The 18617-nt window shown below is 38.7% G+C and overlaps 2 protein-coding genes across 2 annotated transcripts in view; one reads left to right on the forward strand and one right to left on the reverse strand.

The window, feature by feature from the left end:
* LOC148840889 (N-alpha-acetyltransferase 15, NatA auxiliary subunit) overlaps positions 1-11457 on the reverse strand; it is a 37645-nt gene extending 26188 nt beyond the window's left edge. Inside the window, exons 1-2 of the mRNA XM_088933885.1 lie at positions 11186-11457; positions 89-173 (exon numbers count right to left, since the gene is read on the reverse strand). Coding sequence (XP_088790011.1) covers positions 89-173; positions 11186-11239 — 139 coding nt within the window. The 5' untranslated portion in view covers positions 11240-11457. The remainder of the gene's footprint in view (positions 1-88; positions 174-11185) is intronic.
* A 2571-nt stretch (positions 11458-14028) lies between these two features.
* ndufc1 (NADH:ubiquinone oxidoreductase subunit C1) lies at positions 14029-17836 on the forward strand. Its single transcript, XM_088924339.1, has 4 exons — positions 14029-14147; positions 15347-15450; positions 17310-17384; positions 17673-17836. Exons 1-3 carry the CDS (start codon positions 14102-14104, stop codon positions 17367-17369), a joined length of 210 nt encoding a protein of 69 aa, XP_088780465.1. The 5' UTR covers positions 14029-14101; the 3' UTR covers positions 17370-17384; positions 17673-17836.
* Positions 17837-18617: the final 781 nt, after the last annotated feature.

Here is an 18617-nt window from a genome sequence, read left to right on the forward strand (position 1 = left end):
CCTGAAAAGGCATTTCACTTCACCAGATAAATCATCAGCTAGCAGCAACTATAAATCTCCTGTTTTGGTAAGAACTATGTTTACCTACCTCCATGCTCAGCAAACTTGGGGTTAGAAAGGATCTGTTTACAGAACTTCAGGCCATTTCTGTACTGCTTGTGTTCATAACATCTCTGCAAAAAACAGGAAGAAAAAAGACATTAATTGCAGTAAGACAGCAGTAAAAAGGCAAGAAAGAGTTTGAAGAACATTAAGAACTACTGCAAGTATCCAAGTGTGTTTATCTTGCCATAATAAGTATTCAGCATTTCCCCATATTTAATAATACTTACTGTGACTCGTATTTTATAGTGCTTTGAAATCCTTTTGAATCCTTTTTTACATTCTATAAGGGACCCATTTCAATCCCCGCTGATGTACAGCTGCCACCTGGGTGACCTGTAGCCCCACTAGACAGCAGAAACTTAAATTAACAGCTTCTCCTACAGCACTGTGACCCAGTCACCATACTGGAGCAGTGGCTTGGGAATTTCAGACCAGATGGAAGAGCGCCACCTATTGGTCCACTAACACTACTTACAGCAGCAACCTGATTTTCCTTGCAGATCCATCCCAGTCCTGATTTAGCTCAACCTTGACTTCTCCTGAAATCTTAGGAGACCAGCCTACAGGGTGGTCAATTTGCTGTTCAATTTATCTTACTGATAATGAATCCTAAGTACCACAAAAAAAAATATTCTGTATAATTTCCATTTATTCAAGGGTAGACAGATCTAAATATTTAGTATGTCCATTTTCAAGCATAATGAATTTGTTATTGTTATAATGAGATGATTTCACTTCTGAAAAGCATCTTGTTTTAAAGGAGCTTTGTCTCATGTAATATGATACCACAGTGTGTCTTTGAACAGGGTGGATAATTTTTCAAACAGACACATAGCCATAGCAACGACTCCAACATACTGATACTCTTCATCACCTCTGTTTTTATTTATATTTCAATATTTGAATGCGATTCCAAGTAGTAATACATACTTCTTTAACCAGGTAAAGGCAACTGATGGCAAATTCACGTCAAGAATGTTGACCTGGAGGTTTGAATCCTCACAGGATTTTTAAACACAAAGTTTTAGTCACAAGTGCAGAGACCCGAAACTGTGGGCACAGAACAGAAATTGTGAAAATGATGTCATGAAAAAAGTCAACTTTAGAAGGAAACGAGTAAAACGCTGATCACAGGATCTGAACAAGACGGCTTGTGTTACAAAGTTCAATAATCAAGCCTAGTCTGAGCTCAGGCAATAAACAGTTTTGCTGAATTACAGAAGAAAGCAAGCCTATAAAGTTCCTGCTGAAAAAAAGTGCTTTTTTAATTTATGAAGCAGTAAATCACTAGTTGTAAACTCCAACAAAACCGACCTACAGTTAAGGGAACTTGGTTTCTGCTAAAAACAACCCATTCCATATTATCAGACTTCTATTCATCCATTTTCTTACTTCTTTATCCAATACAGGGTCATAGGGGAGCCAGCAAGCAATGGGCACAAGGCAGAATACACCTTGGACGAGATCTCAGCCCACTACCAGACATCACTAATAACAAATATTAACCAGGAAAGGTAATGAACGACATATTCACATTTACATTCACAATGACAACCAGGAGTATGCCTTTTTATATAGCTGTGCCTCCACACAGTTCGTAATTCTAGCTGTGCCACACCCACAGACAGAAGCCAGGGATCTTCCAGTGTCAGCACACCGCCTATGCAACGCAGCTGGTTGAAATGACAGCTTCGTGTGCCACAGGCACTGCTGCTGACCCCGCTCCGGTGGCACTGACTGTCTCGGATGCGATACGTGGGGGCTGTCTTCAGGCTGGCACTGAAGCTCTGCTCCTCAGGGCTTTCATCAGAAGAGTTAGTCCCAAGCAAAACAGTCCGCTTGGCAGCACAGGACACCAGGTTTTCAACTCTTCCCAGAATATGCCAGTAACAACTCAGTGTTAGCAGTAACTGACTGTCCCAGACTGAGGCACAACATCAAAGGAAATTAAATCACAGTTATGTTGTTTGACTTATGTAAAAAGGTAAAAAATATTACACATTTAGTAAACATAACCCTGTAAAACACTATAGTTTTGTCCATTTTAACAGTATCAATATGTCATTAAAATATTACTATGTAAAAAGCCTTGTAATATCTCATGTATAATAGTTTTTGGCATAAGGTAAAATCCAGGTGCTTGCTCACTGTACGAATATCAAGGAAGCCGTATGGTCAAAATAAGAACAGTATTTACCCAACGTAACCTCTCAAAATTCCCTGGTGTTTAAAGACATCCGGAAATAACGTGACATAAAATAAAGCTGCTCTATTGCATAAAAAAACTGTAAAACAGTCACAGTATCACATACACACTCCAACAGGTATGTATGTGAATAACACAAATGACGTAAGATTCATGAAACTGATCACAAAAGCAGCTCAAATGATATTAAGAGCATTTGTGGCTTTTAGATAACAGCATCAACATGCTGTACACTGTATTCTAAACATTTTGAAGATCAAAGATTGCCTACCTGTGGACAATTCATCTAAAATATCCAAGCACTGACCTCTAAGCATTGGGAATGTACTGGCCTGAGTAAAGAAATGTTATTCTTTCTGTAAGAAGAGATTAATCGATACATTACCTCTGGCCTCAAACAAAGGATCAGCGTCAAAACCAACACTAATTTAATCATTTTCTAAATCTGTATTGTAGCGGCGAGGCTTAATAATAAGGCAGAATTAAGTGTTTCTGAGCTTCCCAAATGAGGCCCCATTTCTCTGTTCATCTCTGTGGTACAGCCACAGAGAGACCATTAGTGCAGGGTGATTTAAGGTCCTAGGACAGCTCCCAAAGGGGGATGCACTTAGCTAAGCCTGGCTATCATGATCAATGGTCATCCACTGGCGCCTATCTGTCTAGGGATTGCCAGTTGGACATCTGGACTGCATTACTAAGTGTCAGGAGTAAGTGACTCATATCTCACCTTGATCAACCAATCAGGGACTGGTAGGGCCGAGTAACCCACGTGGGACTCTGATGCCCATGGAACTTTCAGCCAATCAATGAGCTGAAGTTCCTCCAGGTAAAAACAGGCAACACAGAGATTCAGAAGGGGAGATTCAATAAGTTTCAGTAAGATTCAGGAGTGGACTTCTTTGGGCTGTTCTAAAGGGAATTCAAAGGAGAATTCCAGGGCAGGACGGCCCAGGAGCAGAAGGCTCCCAAGGGCAGGACATTCTCGCAGCGCGCCTCCTGACCATCCTGAGACTCAGCCCGGACAACCACGGAACGGCCAGTGTGTCCGAGTGCCAGAACTTTCCTTTGTTCTAAGAGTCTAGAGCGGAGGTTGCCAGAGAGTAACCAAAGGATCCACCCGAGGTTAGCAACAGCAGCAGGCCTCGTGAACAGGTCGGAACTGTGGACAGCTGAATCATTATTCAGAACTAGCGCTTCATCAGGAACGAACCGGTCCTCTTCCTGACCTGCTGGGACCCACAGTCATCTTTTCTCCTGTGCACAAACTTTGCTAGTTAAAGCCAACACTAACTAGCCGGTCAGTGAACATCAGCAGCGCACCGTCGCAAGCCGCACAGCACAGCCTGGCACGGAGCCAGAGAGCGCGGATTGGACAGCAACAAGCCTGCAGCTGATTCTTTGTGCCTGCAGGAGATATGAATCCCCAGAAATTGGATGAGTATTCAACTTCACTGCATTACAGCTCGAGAATTAAATTGTTATCCCAACCAGTTGATATCAATTTAATTCCTAAGAGTTATGTACTTGTTTTGAGTATCTAATGTAGAAGTTATAACCAAGTTCATGTACGAAACGGTCTAAATGAATGATATACTGAACGTATGTCCTCTTGATATGTGTAACACTTCGTAACTGATTGAATATATATCTTTTGTATTCTGATAACCCTCTCGATAAGATCTGTTAGGTTTACATGCATATTCTATGTATTAATAAATGTATCCTCGTGTATTAGTACCTGTGTGTGTGCGTTGTTTGAGTTATGTCGCATGGTTGGATTCTAAAGCCATCAAAAGAATCAACTTTGTGATTTACTGCTACAATTAATAATTGTCTCAGTAAATGCCCAAACCCTACAGAACTGGTGCCTTCAGAGAGCCACTACATTACATATTTGGCGTCCCTGAACGGCTATGAAACATTACAGTATCAATGAAAGCCTATCAGAGTTATGAATTGATTTTTAAATTAATTCTTTAATCCAAGACAGGCTGTTCATGTTAACTGGCATCTCCACATTGCTCACCACTGCACATTGTCTAAGTAAAAGCCTGCCATTTCAGGTTACAAAAGATATTACGAGTGTTTTGTGTCCATATATAAATTATGTAACATCTAAGAGATGCAACATAAACAGCTCTTGTTTAAGTGACGCAGAAGTTTGTTATACTGCACTTATATTTTGAATATACTGAACTTGAGAAGTTCCATGTGTTTTTGTTACAATTCTGTACAAAAAAATATTGTGTTCTTTAACTATTGAAATCTCCCCTTAATTTTGGCAATTGCTTTATGAGATTTGAACTCAGTCGCACCCAGACACAATAGCTTACTGTTCAAGACTTTATAGTGTTTCAAAGAAAAATGTTCAGAGACTGAATCTGACAGCACTGCCAAATGGGTTATCAGAAAATCACCTCTAAAATTAAGTGTGGCACCACAGACCTCACAAAGCTACACACCCATACCTTATCTTGGTTTTTAATCTGATACAAATTCTTCATCCAAAGAAGGATAGCCAAATTTTTATTCTAGTAATTAAAAACACACAAACATAAGTCACCATACGCAAAAAGGTTTTTCCGAGTTCTTATTAAGAAGAATACTAAAATGCATCATTACCGGATTTTTTGCCTCTATATGCATTGTTAGTGTAGCCGGATTGTTTCTTGACTTAGCACAGTTTTACTTTCTACCATCATCTTTCCAGCAAGTACATGCTCCAGATACCCAACTAAATCCTTAACAGTAACTATATAGGACACATTGCATTATCAATACAAATTATTGACAATATTAATTCATACCCTCCCTTAACACAGTAATAGATCATAAGTAAGCCTGCTGCACTGTAATATACTGTATGGAGCACAGAACTGAAAAATAGCTCTCAGACACTGTACCTAAGTACTCTCCTCCCAGGAGGTCTGCTTTTAAGATTTAATGGTCTGATCTGTAAAACAGTATATTGAAGAAAGTAAGTGTTAAAAAGGTGATGGAAATCAACTACACCACAGCTCTGTCATGTTTTGGTACAACTGAAAGTGAAGGAAGGCCAAAGGCATCCTTTTTGTCCACTGCTACTGAGGTTACAATGACAGACCCGCTGCGTCTTCAACTATAAACATACATAAAAGGCACTGGCAGGATTGTCTCTTCAGACAACGTTCTCAGTGAAACTGTGACGAAACGGTTTTTAACACCTTAGATTTTGGAAACCTGCTGAATGAAGAACAAAAAATGTTGTGCTACGTAAGATTACAATCTTGAGGACGTGACACAAAACCAGTGACTCCATGTTAATGACAGAAATATTGACAAAATGTTACATTTTAATTATACCATGATTGGTAAAAAAAACAAAAACAAAACAGGGGCATTTCCCAATTTCACAACATTTATTATGTCAATTGCGTAAACGTTTACTTTCTAGTCTACTTTCTTAATGAAACAAATTTTAAAGTCTGATTCGATATGTTTAAATAAGACAGGTTTTCATTAGTTCTGAACTTACTAGCTTAACTGAACGAATTATTTGCATTATTAAGTCAAATCACCTGTTTTTTCATGTGTTAGTCAGTTGCAAATTAAAAGTCTCTCTAAAGTCTGCAGGACTCTGGAGATCAAAGACTGAAATTCATTACCTCGGTCTCAAACTAAAATCTTTCACATGGACTTTTTAAGTATTACTTTAATGCATCACCTTCACTGCTGATACCTAAACACAACGCATTCTGACAAGGGCTACAGGTGCTTTCCTATTTCAAATCGAAATGGATGCGCGTGTGAGACAACTACAAGCCTGTCTCCAATTTTTTCTTTCCAGCATTCCAACATTCCGAAAGCGATTTCTTCCACTACAGTAGAATCTCAACATTTGCAATCGTCAGGTGTTTAAAACCTTTGCGAAGGCTGAAAATAACCCTGCTGCCTATAATAACTAAAGGATTTTTTCCTAAGCTATGAAAATGTCATTAAACGTATGTAACACTTCCTAGTAAATCTCATTCCACATTTGTCATAAATAAATGTGATTTCAGGAATATCATGTTGACAGGAGAGAAGGCATCGGCTGTTCGTGCAGCCACAGAGGCATGTCCCAAGGAGCTGAAGAAGTTCTTCAGTGAGAAGGGATATACAAGTAGGCTAGAATAAGCCCACAACGCATTTTTCACATTTGCAGCCCAAATCGATCCTAGTGACTCTCTCACAAATAATCAAATCTGACAATATTAAATCCGTGAATATCAAAACCCTACTAAATTTGCATCTTCAGAACATAAACATGCAGTGACCTGCCCCGAGAGCTTGCTGGGAAATGCAGAAAGAAAACGTGATGATGAACGTCAGAAAGGCTACAAACAGGAGGATGCACTTCGGCCCATACAGCCCAGTTGGTTGGTAATGCTAAATGATCCAAAGACCTCATCCAGCCACTTCTGGAAAGAAGTCAGGTTATCAGCTTTAACAACATGGCAGGGTAGCTTACTCCCACAACTCTTAATGACTCATGTTTTCACCTTTGAGAGAGGGTTGGCTTTGAGGATTTTGTATACCTGAATCAGGTCTTACTTTAGTCTTCTCTGTTACCAACTAAAAAGGTTAAATTCTTTTTGTCTTTCTATGCAGGACATTCATTTAAGCCTGCAAGTATCTTGTTGCACTATCTATCCCATCCATCCATTTTCTTAAAGCTTCATTCAATTCATGTTCGGGGGGAGCCAGAGCGTATCCCAGGCAACAGGAGCAAGGCAGGACACACCCTGGATGGGACACCAGTCCATCACAGGGCACACACAGATATACGCACACACCCACAACAGGGGCAACTTTCCCAGAAGCCGAGAAGTGTGTCTTTGGACTGTGGGAGCACACCAGAGGAAACCCACGCAAACACAGGAAGAACATGCAAACTATACCCCAAAATGAAGCCAGGGCCCCAGTGCTGCAAGGCTACAATGTTGCAATGTTAACCACTGCACCACTGTGCTGCCTACCTGGTTGCACTATATAAGTTATCCAAGTTTTGAATTCTGCCTAATTCTTTTTCATTTTCCCTAGCTGCTTCTATAGCAATTACTAATCCTATTTGGGTATGGTCTGCAAATTTAACAATATTAGACTCTAGATCACAGTTATATATAAGGAAGAGCAATGGTCCCAATACAGACCCAAGTGGTACACCACTAATTACATCATTCAACTGGACCAATTTACCCTTTTCTATTAATTAAGCATTTCTAAGCACGTGCAAATTAACTAGTTTCTATTCACCAGCACAAAGGGGAAAACAAACTTTAAAATAAATTTGTGTAAATCACCACCCATTCTACATTATCTAATAATGCAAGGGAAAACTATTTTAATTACAGATTGTAACCAGTTGAAGGATTTTGCACTTGCCTATTTTTAATCTCTGAGAGCCATCTCTTGCCCCTGCAATTATCAGAATGATTCAGTTGCACAGAGTAGATCAAAGGACAAGATGCAGGAAGCAGTGTTGTTTAGGCCCACAGTCAAAGTGAATGAGACTTCTGCTTATACGGTGCGTAATTTTTGCAATGAGAGGAAAATAACCTGGGGAAAAGGCCATCAGATTTGACACACACCTTCGATATCCAAATCTGCAGAGATGAGGGAAGCCTAATAACCCAGCTTCCTGTCTCCCAATCTTTGCTTGTGATACTAGGATGTTGATCTAACGACACTGCCAACACCATGATGAGTAAATAACCAGTGTGGACACATACTTGCATATTGCACAATGTATCAAAAGGGGTTTCACTCACACCAGACAACTGTAGTCTGACTGCAACACTTGTAATGTAAAGAGGTGCATCACAGTTTATCACCTGGTTTGTTTCAGCCATTAAAGGTTACAGCATTGGTTCCTAACCCTAGTCCTGAAGGAACACAGCCTCTTCTGGTTTATACTTTGGCTGAGTTGTTAATCACTGGCTAGTTTATTTAAGGTTTCTGTTTGGGACATATTTGTTAAACCAACTCTCAGCTCCTAAAAGGTCACATGGGATTTGTAACTGGTATCAACCCTGTACTTTACTGTAATTTACAGAAGAGTTTCAGAACACCTGTATGAGGACACTTGCCTGAAAGGTAACCAAACTGACCTCTGCAGAAAAGAAAAATGCTAATAGTGGGAGGGTCTGATACAGTGTCAGTCCCACCTGTGTCTGTTCATCATTGATTGATTCAATTATTTTTTTAGTTGGATATTGGCAAGCCAGATTTCTGTATGTTTAAGCTATTGGAAAGAGTACCCCTGAAGTTGGGTATTCTGCATGCTTAAGTTGTTGGAAAGACTACCCATGAAGCTGGGTATTTTGACACCGAGAACTGACAAAAAATACAAATTAAAAAAAAAATCTAAATAAGCAATCACAACAATTCAGATATGCACTGAAAACTGGAATGGTGCTAGGAGCCTATGGTAATGTTGAAGGTGTACTCGGAAACAACAGGAAATCATGCTCATCCACTAAACCCAACACATCTAACACATTTGGTTAGATGAAGGTTCTGTGGGCTTTTTTTGCAGGAATGTATATGTTCCATTGCACATATGTGATTGAATGTCCCAACTTCAAACTTGCCAAATGCCCTTTAGCTAATTATTAAGACTTATTACCTGCATTATAGTTCCTCCTACATACACTACACTCCCTTTAAACAGTTTCCTGAACTGCTTTTTTTTCAGGAACACTTCTGCAAATGTTCCAAAACTACAACATTCAAGAACCCAGAGCACATAGGACACACAATATCATCCCCTTATATAGCTTACTGAACTCACATACAGGTAAACTGAAGTACAGTTCAAAGGATTAGCTTGAAATTAGGAGTTCTTTATTGCAAGTTTTATGATTACATAGCACGTTACACCAGGTTAGCAAAATGAAGAGCTGCAATTATGACCAGATAGACCAAATAATAAATAAAATAAAAATAAATAAAAAAAACGTCAGTACTTATTTAAATGTTATTGGCTGAAACTATCGGGAAAATTTGCCAGTATTAGCAACGTGCTATAATTCTGGCATCCAAGGGTGCAAGCTACAAAATACTAGACCAAAATAAACTATTTGGTTCATTGCAGCTCGGAATTAGTGAATTATTTCAGTAAGGAAATGTGACTACTGATACATTCTGCACACAATTCCACTAAGTGCATGTGTAGGTTCTGTGTAAATGCCCAGGCCTACACGGTAAAAAACCTATAGAAGTTTCCTACAGTCAACTTTCTTGGCTCTTAAGTACATTACAGGAAAATATAACTATCTGCTACAAGATTTACAAAAGCAGAAAAGCTCTGGAGTTATAAAACTTGAGACTGTCATAAAATGCACCTGGAAACACATTTGATGAAGAACCATGGCAAAAATACTTTCTAATTATCTGCAGCACGTGGGACAGGGTTAAAACAAACAATATCAACTCAAACGGATTAAAAACATCACACAGAAGCATGCAGATACTAAGTTCTGCTCCTGTACTAACAAATAAGTTACCTGGCAAGGCAACAAAGGAACTCGCATAATACAAAGAGTCTTATTTTACGTATTTATGTATCAGAACTTTAATCTGTGAACACTGTATCCCTTCAAAAGACACTTTTGAAAAATAATTTAATCGACATATATACTGCTTCACCCAAAGTGGGCGTTTATAGAAAATATGGTTCAAAAAGTGTTGCGTTTTGAGATGCAATGGGTTCAATTCGAACTTCTCTACTTCGAACACTTTTTCAGTTTTTACTTTTTTGCAACCGTCCAAGTGTGGAAGCAATCTGGCGTTCACTTTGTCAGTTTGTTGCTTTACCCTGTGTGAGGGGGAAAAAAACTCACTGATATGAAAAGGCTCATCATCATAATGTCCTAACACAATCTTTCATTTAGATCACAGGGAGAATCTGCACACACTGTACAAGGCCTGTCCGTTCTAAAAGTAGGCTGTAGTGTCCGTACTGTTTAAAAATGAAACCGTTAAAGCGGTTTAACGTGCAACAGAAAACGACAGTTCAATAACAACGTGTTACGATTGCTTCACTACAGGGACAGAAGCAGGGGACACCTGAGCAAACCCGAGGGATGATTTAGCATGTGAAGCAGGCCTCAAACACGGACTTCCGTTGCTTTCAGTTCCAGTCCTTAATGTATGACACGCGAGAAAATACGTGCACTATCACTTTCAAAGTTTACTGCTCAAGACGTTTATGAGCTGAAAGCAACCCTGAGCGGAAAATTCCTTAAACCCACGAAAACTGTGGCATGTGCGTCTATACCATATTGTAGATATGGAGTAGAAAGCCCGACTATAGAAGGAGCAGTACTGAGTCCAGAAACACTGACAGCTATAAATGATCCCGGAACACCCAGCCCTAGCAGCACCACCACGACACCTGACACAGCAACAAAGCAAATATGCTATGTACGCAATTTTAATTCACTGGGGGGGAAATTGGTGATTGCAAATAAAGCAAAAATAAACCTTAGATTAATCACATCGGAATGCGGCGTTTAATAAGGCAACATCGCATCTGGCCTCGGTGGGAGTAATCTCCCGGCAGACCGTGGAGTTAACATGGTCTCTGATCGCAAGAGGGTAAGGGACACGAACAGGAGCAACCGGCAAGGAAACGAGTTACATCAACCTCCGCTGCTACAGAAAACAAAAACGGTGCAGCTGGGGTTGCATTTAAAATCCCCGGTGTTGTCCAATGATCGGTTGTGCCATGCTAGGCCGTTTGGTGCAGGATTGACAGCACTACTCCTCGCAGTGCAGGAAAGGCAGCGATCTGGCAATGCGTGCCGGCGAAGAGCTCTGATCATGCCCGCTAGTGTGCTGGTATCCACTCACCAGAATCCTCTTAAAGAGAGCGTTCTCCTTCGGCGGCAGTGTGACTGTCGGCATCGTTCCTTGTTTCCCGGTGCTCAGCACATGTGAAGAAGGCCTGTATAAATAAATCTCTTTCCTTCTCTCTCGCTCCCGTTCTCCCCTTGTTCTCTGAGGCTTCTCGCTCTCTCTTGCTCTCTCTCTTTTCGGGCTCTCTCCTCTCTCACGTGGTGACTGAAAGCCCCTTTCAGCCCAAAATGGCCGACGTACTTCTCCTCCGGGTCAAGCTCCCGTCTGCGTTTGCGTACCGACCCCGCCGCTGAAGCGCTCGCAGCACCCTGGGCGCAGGAAGCAGTTGGTGGAGGCGCTCTAGGCCCCCTGATTCCTCCGCGTCGTTAGGGGGCGCACAGCAAAATGGTTATCTTGAAAATATTTTGACACCCATTTGCTCGGTTGTGTTAGTTTGCAATAATGAGCGAGGTTTTAGCCACAATCTTTAAAAAAATATGTTCAATATTATCAATTGTGTTAATTGAATAGTACTTACAAAATCAATGTGTTGCATTAGGTAGCGTGTAATTTTCTTATTTCATGAAAATGATGTGTTTTAAAGTCTATTTCTAAAACAAGAGCAGAAGTCAAAAGAAGAAGGTAAATCGGTTTTCTCCAAGAACACGCAACATTCCAAGACTCATTTTGAAGTGTGGTCTTGGGAAACCAGAAAAGCGCAGAATCTTCAGAATACATATGGGAAAAAGAAAGTAGATTAAAAAGATAATAACTTTCAAGTGCAAATAACGATATAATTCCAGTTTCTAATACCTCAATTGTGTTAGATCAACCTAATTTCTTAAGCATACATCCGAGAAGAACTCAACAACTGAAACCCTTTTTTTCTTTCAACTTTCAGCGTCAAAGCAACCATTACTTGTTCCTAAAATATCATATCAAATAAAGTTTTTCATTTCTGTATATTTTTGGACATAGAAATCAGATTTGTTTCTTCTGTTGGGTAATTGTTTCTTTATTTCATAGAGATAAAATAGAATTTGGGTTTACATTTATTGTAATAACATCTTGAATTGAGCTAATTGAAGACAGACATTGACTTTATACAGAATCGTACCTTATCAAAGAAAGACCTTGCTTTGTAAGTTACTTCCAAAAATGTTTAGTTTAAAAAAAAATTCAGAATAACTGCACTCGATCAGTACTTTCAAGGAAATGTCAGCTTAAAAATGCTTCAAATAAATACAAAAGCACTCTTTTTAGCTTTCCAAAAACTGATTTTCCTATGTCCAAGGGACAGATTAAGTCTGTTACTAAGGAGGTTTTGCTTTAGTCTCATGGTCCTCAAGATCATTTCCAGTGCTTGTCAGTTTTAAAAACCATCCTCAAAAAAGCCCTTGACTTGAACAGAAAATGTGTATAGAATAGTGAAACACATTCCGCTATTCAAAAACAACTTCATTATATATTCCCATATAATTTGTCATCTTATAAAATGTGTCCTTGAATTCTACATTCCATTTCTAAGATATAGCTATTTGAATATCATGAAAGGTCTCTCATGTGTGAGTTTCTGGAGGTAGGGATGAAGACATTCAGATGAAGTCCCCTAGGCCACACGCACAACCCAATGAGTCATTAATTCTCGGGATTCATTTTTCCTGTTTATAATCTCTTACCACCTCAACATTTCAGCCAAAATGTTTACTTCTGGATCACTCTGTTGCGTGTTAGTCCAAACCCCTGCAAGCCCTGAAGCCAGAGAACAGCTTAAGCTTTAAATGCTTCAGTATGTTTGGCACTGCTGAAAAAATGCTATATCCTTCTCTGCTGAAGCGATGTTGATATTTGTAAGCAATCTATGATCCTGCCAAAGACAGACTGAGAAAACTTTTATGCATTAGACATGCTTTCATCCATATACAATGAAGGACTTTCCTTGAAAGTGTTAGATCATCTACAAACCCACCAGTAGTGCCATCATTTTGATTTGCCTGCTTGAATCTGCCTCATGTTGTCTGCTTTTTAAAGTGAGAAGTAAAGGCAAGAACATCTCTAATGAAGTAAAAAGTGTTTATGTAAGACATAGATATTGCATCACTGCAGTGATTTCCTACATCTCATTAATCATCTAAAAAAATCTTACATTGATAGATACTTTATTGATCCCGTGAGGGAAATAGCAGATTTTTTCAATCGATAGAGGACTGTGGGTTGAAGTAATAATGATAATTCCTTACACTTATATAGCGCTTTTCTGGACACTCCACTCAAAGTGCTTATTCAAACGGCTTATTTGCACTGATTCTGTTACAGAAGGTAACCCCTGGCATGCTAGCAAGGTTAGCCGGTGTCTCTAACTTATGTGTGCCCTGTGAAAGACTGGCATCCGTTAAGGGTATATCTCTTTGTGCCTTATACTTCCAGGGAAATTTTATTAATGGGTGAATAATGGTATTTGCCCTATGTGGTTAGTAAACATTACAGTAGCAGAAAACAATTGTTTCTATGGCATAGATATTGGGAATTGGAAAATCTAAAATTTAGATTCTAAATTCTATTAATATTGTAAATTTTAATATTACCATTTCTGTGCTACTGGTAACCGTTACATAGAAGAACTTATAATTCAATCATTTATTAGTTCACACAGGGTTAGCAATGGCTAATTTCTACATCTCTAAATTTACAAAATATCAACTTTATAATTTCCCGTGTTTATTTAATCGTCAATGGTTTGAGTTGAAAAACGCCGAATTGAAGATTGCATGTAAATGAAATTGGATATTATTAAGTTGTACAGTTCTCACAATCAGGAAATCTGAGATCAACTATCACGCCTGAACCTTCCTTGTCCAGTCCTACTAATCGAGGAGCGATCTTTTTCGCCGTGCGAGTACGGTTATTGAAAATATTACACTGAGATTGACCATGTCTTTAAACCGGCTATTGCTGCAGACAGCGACTGTTAGCAAGAGTAAGTTAATTACTTATTATTTATCTTTTATTTTCCGAATAAAGGTTATGAAACTATACTAGGTCTTTCGATCTACAAATGCTTTTTTTGCAGAAGCAGGCCCCTACCTGACCTTTTCTCAATATCATACTGTGTTTGAACTCTGTTCGGTTAAAGAGGAATACGTTACATCAGTAAATTAGCTAAGAGTGTAAATAACAATGGATCATTAAATGTGTATTTTGTGTTTACGTTATTTTCCCTATAATTAATTAAACCATTATTTTGTCTTATCTAGCGAATAGTAAATATATTGCAATTTAATTGCGTTAACATGCAGGGTATATACTAAGTTCACCTGAAAACGTATTTTCATGTCTAGATTTTATTTTGAGTTTTAGACGTTGAAAATTGGCTTTCGCTCGGCTTGTGTGGGACTGGTTGAAGAGCATTGAAACAAGTTTGCAATTCGGACGTCATTCAGCTTCGACAATGTGTTCGCTTCTTAGTGTCCTTTCTTCTTCCATGTTTCATTAATATCGTTTTTTTAGTTGGCAAAAACATGAAAAGACAGCTGTAAGAAAAAGCTGGATTGTGCTGGGTAGTTTTAATAAGATTTTCGACAATAATGTGAAAATGGAACAGTAAAGAAAAGGGTGGTTTATAGAAGTGAACGCTCCAGGTTCTTCCATAAAGCAAGGCTATGTCATTGTAAAATGCAGTCCTTAGGGACACTTAGTATTTTCCAATGTTTTCTAGGTTAACCAGGTGTTTTTTCTAGAGGTTTTCTACAACATCCATCCAAAATGGAGCATTAGTCAGTTTAAATATGGAAGCTTTAGTTACACAAAACTAAAAAAAAAAACACATTGATCCAGTTTATCAAATTTTTAGCAGTTATTCAAACATTTTGTTTATATATGTGTATGTGCACATGCATACATACATACTCCTCTTTGACGAGGAACAAGTAAAGGTTCATGCCACACCGAAAAGAAGAAAAAAAACAAAAATTATAATTCCTTGTTTTGATGTGTGATCACAAAAAAATGTGTGTTTCCTTTATACTTTTCATTGTGGAGTTAACACCTGTCTATTCTTTTGTGAGTCACACACTGACGTAGCTCCCCATTCTAACCTTTTCTTTTATATTTAGGCCACTTAGATAATTGGGATTGCCTAGGGAAATAATAGCATGTGGAAAAATCTGTTCTTTTCAGATGTAACCCGTTCTGCCTTCACTGCAAGGAAGCCTGACTTCACCAACCCTAACTGGTTACGTGTTGGGATGGCGTTTGGCAGTACAGCAGTTCTTTGGACCCTGGTAAAATCATATTTGATCATCTTTACTCACGGCTGTTTCCTTAATTCTCTTTTAATTCAGCCTTCTTGCTTAATCCAAGATTCTGTATTTTGAAAATTAAACCCTAAATAATATTAGCTGTGAGAATAGTTACCGTAAAAAAGTGGGCTGGAAGATCTCCTTGGAATCCATAAGCCCTTGGTACTGGATAGCCTCAATCAAGTTTATTGTAGAGGTCACCATAAATCCCCTGTTTCTGAAAGATTAAGATCACTGATATTTTTTAATCAATTAAGAAAGACATTTGTTCAGTTATAGGAACTCTGGTCCTTAAGGGCTGAAAGATACAGTGATGTGAAAAAGAAAGGATACTCCCTTACAATTATGTGGTTTTTACATATTTTGACATATCTAACCTTCATCTAGTCCTCACCAAGTCCTAACAGTGGATAAATCTAACCTCATGTGACAGATGACACACTCAAATTTAGCTTTGTCGTTATTTATTAAAAACAATCAGCCACCATTCAGCTGTCTTGTGTGAAAAAGAAAGTGCACCCTATGATTAAGTAAGGTGTAGAACCCCCTTAAGCAGCAATACCTTGAAATAAAAATTTCCTGTAGGAGTTTATCAGTTTCTCACATCGCCAGGGAGCAATTCTGGCCCAGTTACAAAACTGCTTCAGCTCAGTGATGTTTGAGAGCATTTGTTAATGCACAGCTCTCTTAAGTCCCTACCATAGCATCTCATTGTGGTAGAAGTCTAGCCTTTGACTTGGCCATTCCTGATTCTTTTCTTTTTCAGCCATTCAGTCGTAGATTTACCGGCGTGTTTTGGATTGTCGTCCTGTTGCATGATCCACTTTCAGCTAGATTTTAGCCATTGGAAAGGTGATCTCATTTTCCTCTAGAATGTGCTGATCTAGAGAGGAATTCATGGTGGACCCAATGACTCTGAGGCGCCCAGGTCCTGCAACTGCAAAGCAGGCCCAAATCATCACCTCTCCATCACCAGGCTTGATGGCTCGTATGAGGTTCTTGTGCCGAAGGGAAGTGGGGTTTGGTTTTTGCCAGACACGTTGTTTTGCATCCCAGCCAGACATCTCGACTTTGGTCTCATCTGTCCAGAGGACATTGGTCCAAAAGTCTTGTGGTTCATTCAAGTGCTGTTTTGCAAGCCTAAGACGAGCAACAGCGATCTTTTTGGAGAGAAGGGGTTTTGGACGAAAAACTTTCTTTTTTAGTCTTTCCCTAAAGGTAGGATCATGAACTCTTAACGTTCACCGTATTGAAGGAGGCCTATAGATCCCTGGCTCTGGGGTTCTTTGCAATCTCTAGGAGCATCGTATGGTCTGATCTTGCAGTGAATTTGCGGGGATGCTCACTCCTGGGTAGATTGACAGCCGGGTTGAACATTCTTCATTTGTAAATTGAAATTAGAATAATTGTTTAGCAGGACCTTATTCTAATTACATTCTTAACTGATTTGGAAGCAGTAAAGGTGCACTTACTTTTTCAGAAAAGGCTTCTGATTTTTTGTTTAATAAATAATGACCAAGTAAACTTTCTGTGTGTTTTTTGTCACATGAGGTAAGATGTAGCTACTGTTACGACTAGGTCAGATACAGTATGTCTTAATATGTAAAACCATAGAATTGTAAGAGTTTGTACTTTCTTTTTCATCACTGTATACTGATTTATATTCCAAACCATCTCGAAATTACCTAATTTACAAAATCAATTAATTTGATTACATTTAAACTGATTATTTGGAGTTGGATAACTTTGTTGTATTTTTCTTTCAACAGCTCAAAATGTAAGCTTGTTGTATTGATAAAAATGTTAGAAATAATTAACTAAACTAAACCTTCTTTTCTTAGTTGTTCAGGCAGCACAGTGCAGATGTGCAGGAGTATAAGAAGAGGAATGGGCTGGAGTGATGGACTAAAGCTGTTGTAAGTCTGATTCCTCCCAACAGTTTTCTTGAGGAGATCTGCTTGTGAAATACTGCCGACTGTATATGTAATTGCCTTAGGACATCAGTCACAGGATATTAAATGTCCTGCACAACATATGTAGTGATGGAATGCACCTCTGTAAATAAAGAAGTGTATCATTTTTAATGGAAGCAGGCAAAATATTTTTTATGAAAGCATTCCTTAGTGATCTTTATGATAGTTCAGGAGTAGTTAGTATTTAGTTAAAAAGCTAAATGTGTTGCAATCTTTTTTTCTCTTTTGCAGGATATGTTTTGTTTAATCATTCAAGAGGAAAAGGTTGGAAGGGGCCGTGCTGTTTGCAATGAATATTTCCACGTTGTTCCCTCAGCATATTTACTGTTATCTGTGGTCATGGAAAGCTTGTCTAACGTGATAAAGTTAATAAATTTATTTATGATAAACATGCACTCAATCTCTTTTCTTTTTGTTTAAAGACTACTATAAAACTAAGACATCTGTGACTGTTTTGAAAGTTCTGCACAGAAACAAAAGTCCAAAACAAAATACTCCTAGCCCACGTTCATCTCAAGAAGGTATGATATCATCAAAATCTGATAATTAAGGTTTTGTGGCTGGTTCACAATATATTTTCTTTATGTATTATTTTGTGTGTGGTTCAAGTGATTTCAGTATTCATCTTTATTTTTGAGAATAATTATAATTTATTAGAATCACACTTCATTAGAGCTTTTCATGCCAAAGGATCCTATAAAGTGCTTTACATAGAGGATGGGGACCCACTTCAACTGAATCTAAAGTGCAGCACCCACCTGGCTGACATAGAGGTGACAGTCATGACATGCCAGCAGGGTTACTGCTCAGCTTCAGCAGTTGACTTTTAGTTTGTAAGAACTTTAGGAAGACCAGATTCTGCAGTCCCAAAGTGGAATATAGCCAGGGTGAACACCTCTACACTTTTGAACAGTGCCATGGGATCGTTATAAGCAAGTAATCAAACATCCCATTGAAAGGACATGTGTCCTTCATGTACGGTACATATACTAATTCAATATGTCTTCTTGTTTTAGACTGAATTTACTCTGCTTTCATTTTTACGTGTTCAAAAAACTGTGCTTAGAACATTTCTTGCATCTTGCAAATGTCCCTTTGTCAGAAAGGGTTGTGTTAGGAAACAACCAGGGTAGTAATAGATGTCAAAATGGGAGTGAGAAGCAGAGGCATGTTGAA

This window comes from Atractosteus spatula, chromosome 1, assembly GCF_055471065.1.
Source record: "Atractosteus spatula isolate fAtrSpa1 chromosome 1, fAtrSpa1.hap1, whole genome shotgun sequence".
NCBI lineage: Eukaryota > Metazoa > Chordata > Actinopteri > Semionotiformes > Lepisosteidae > Atractosteus > Atractosteus spatula.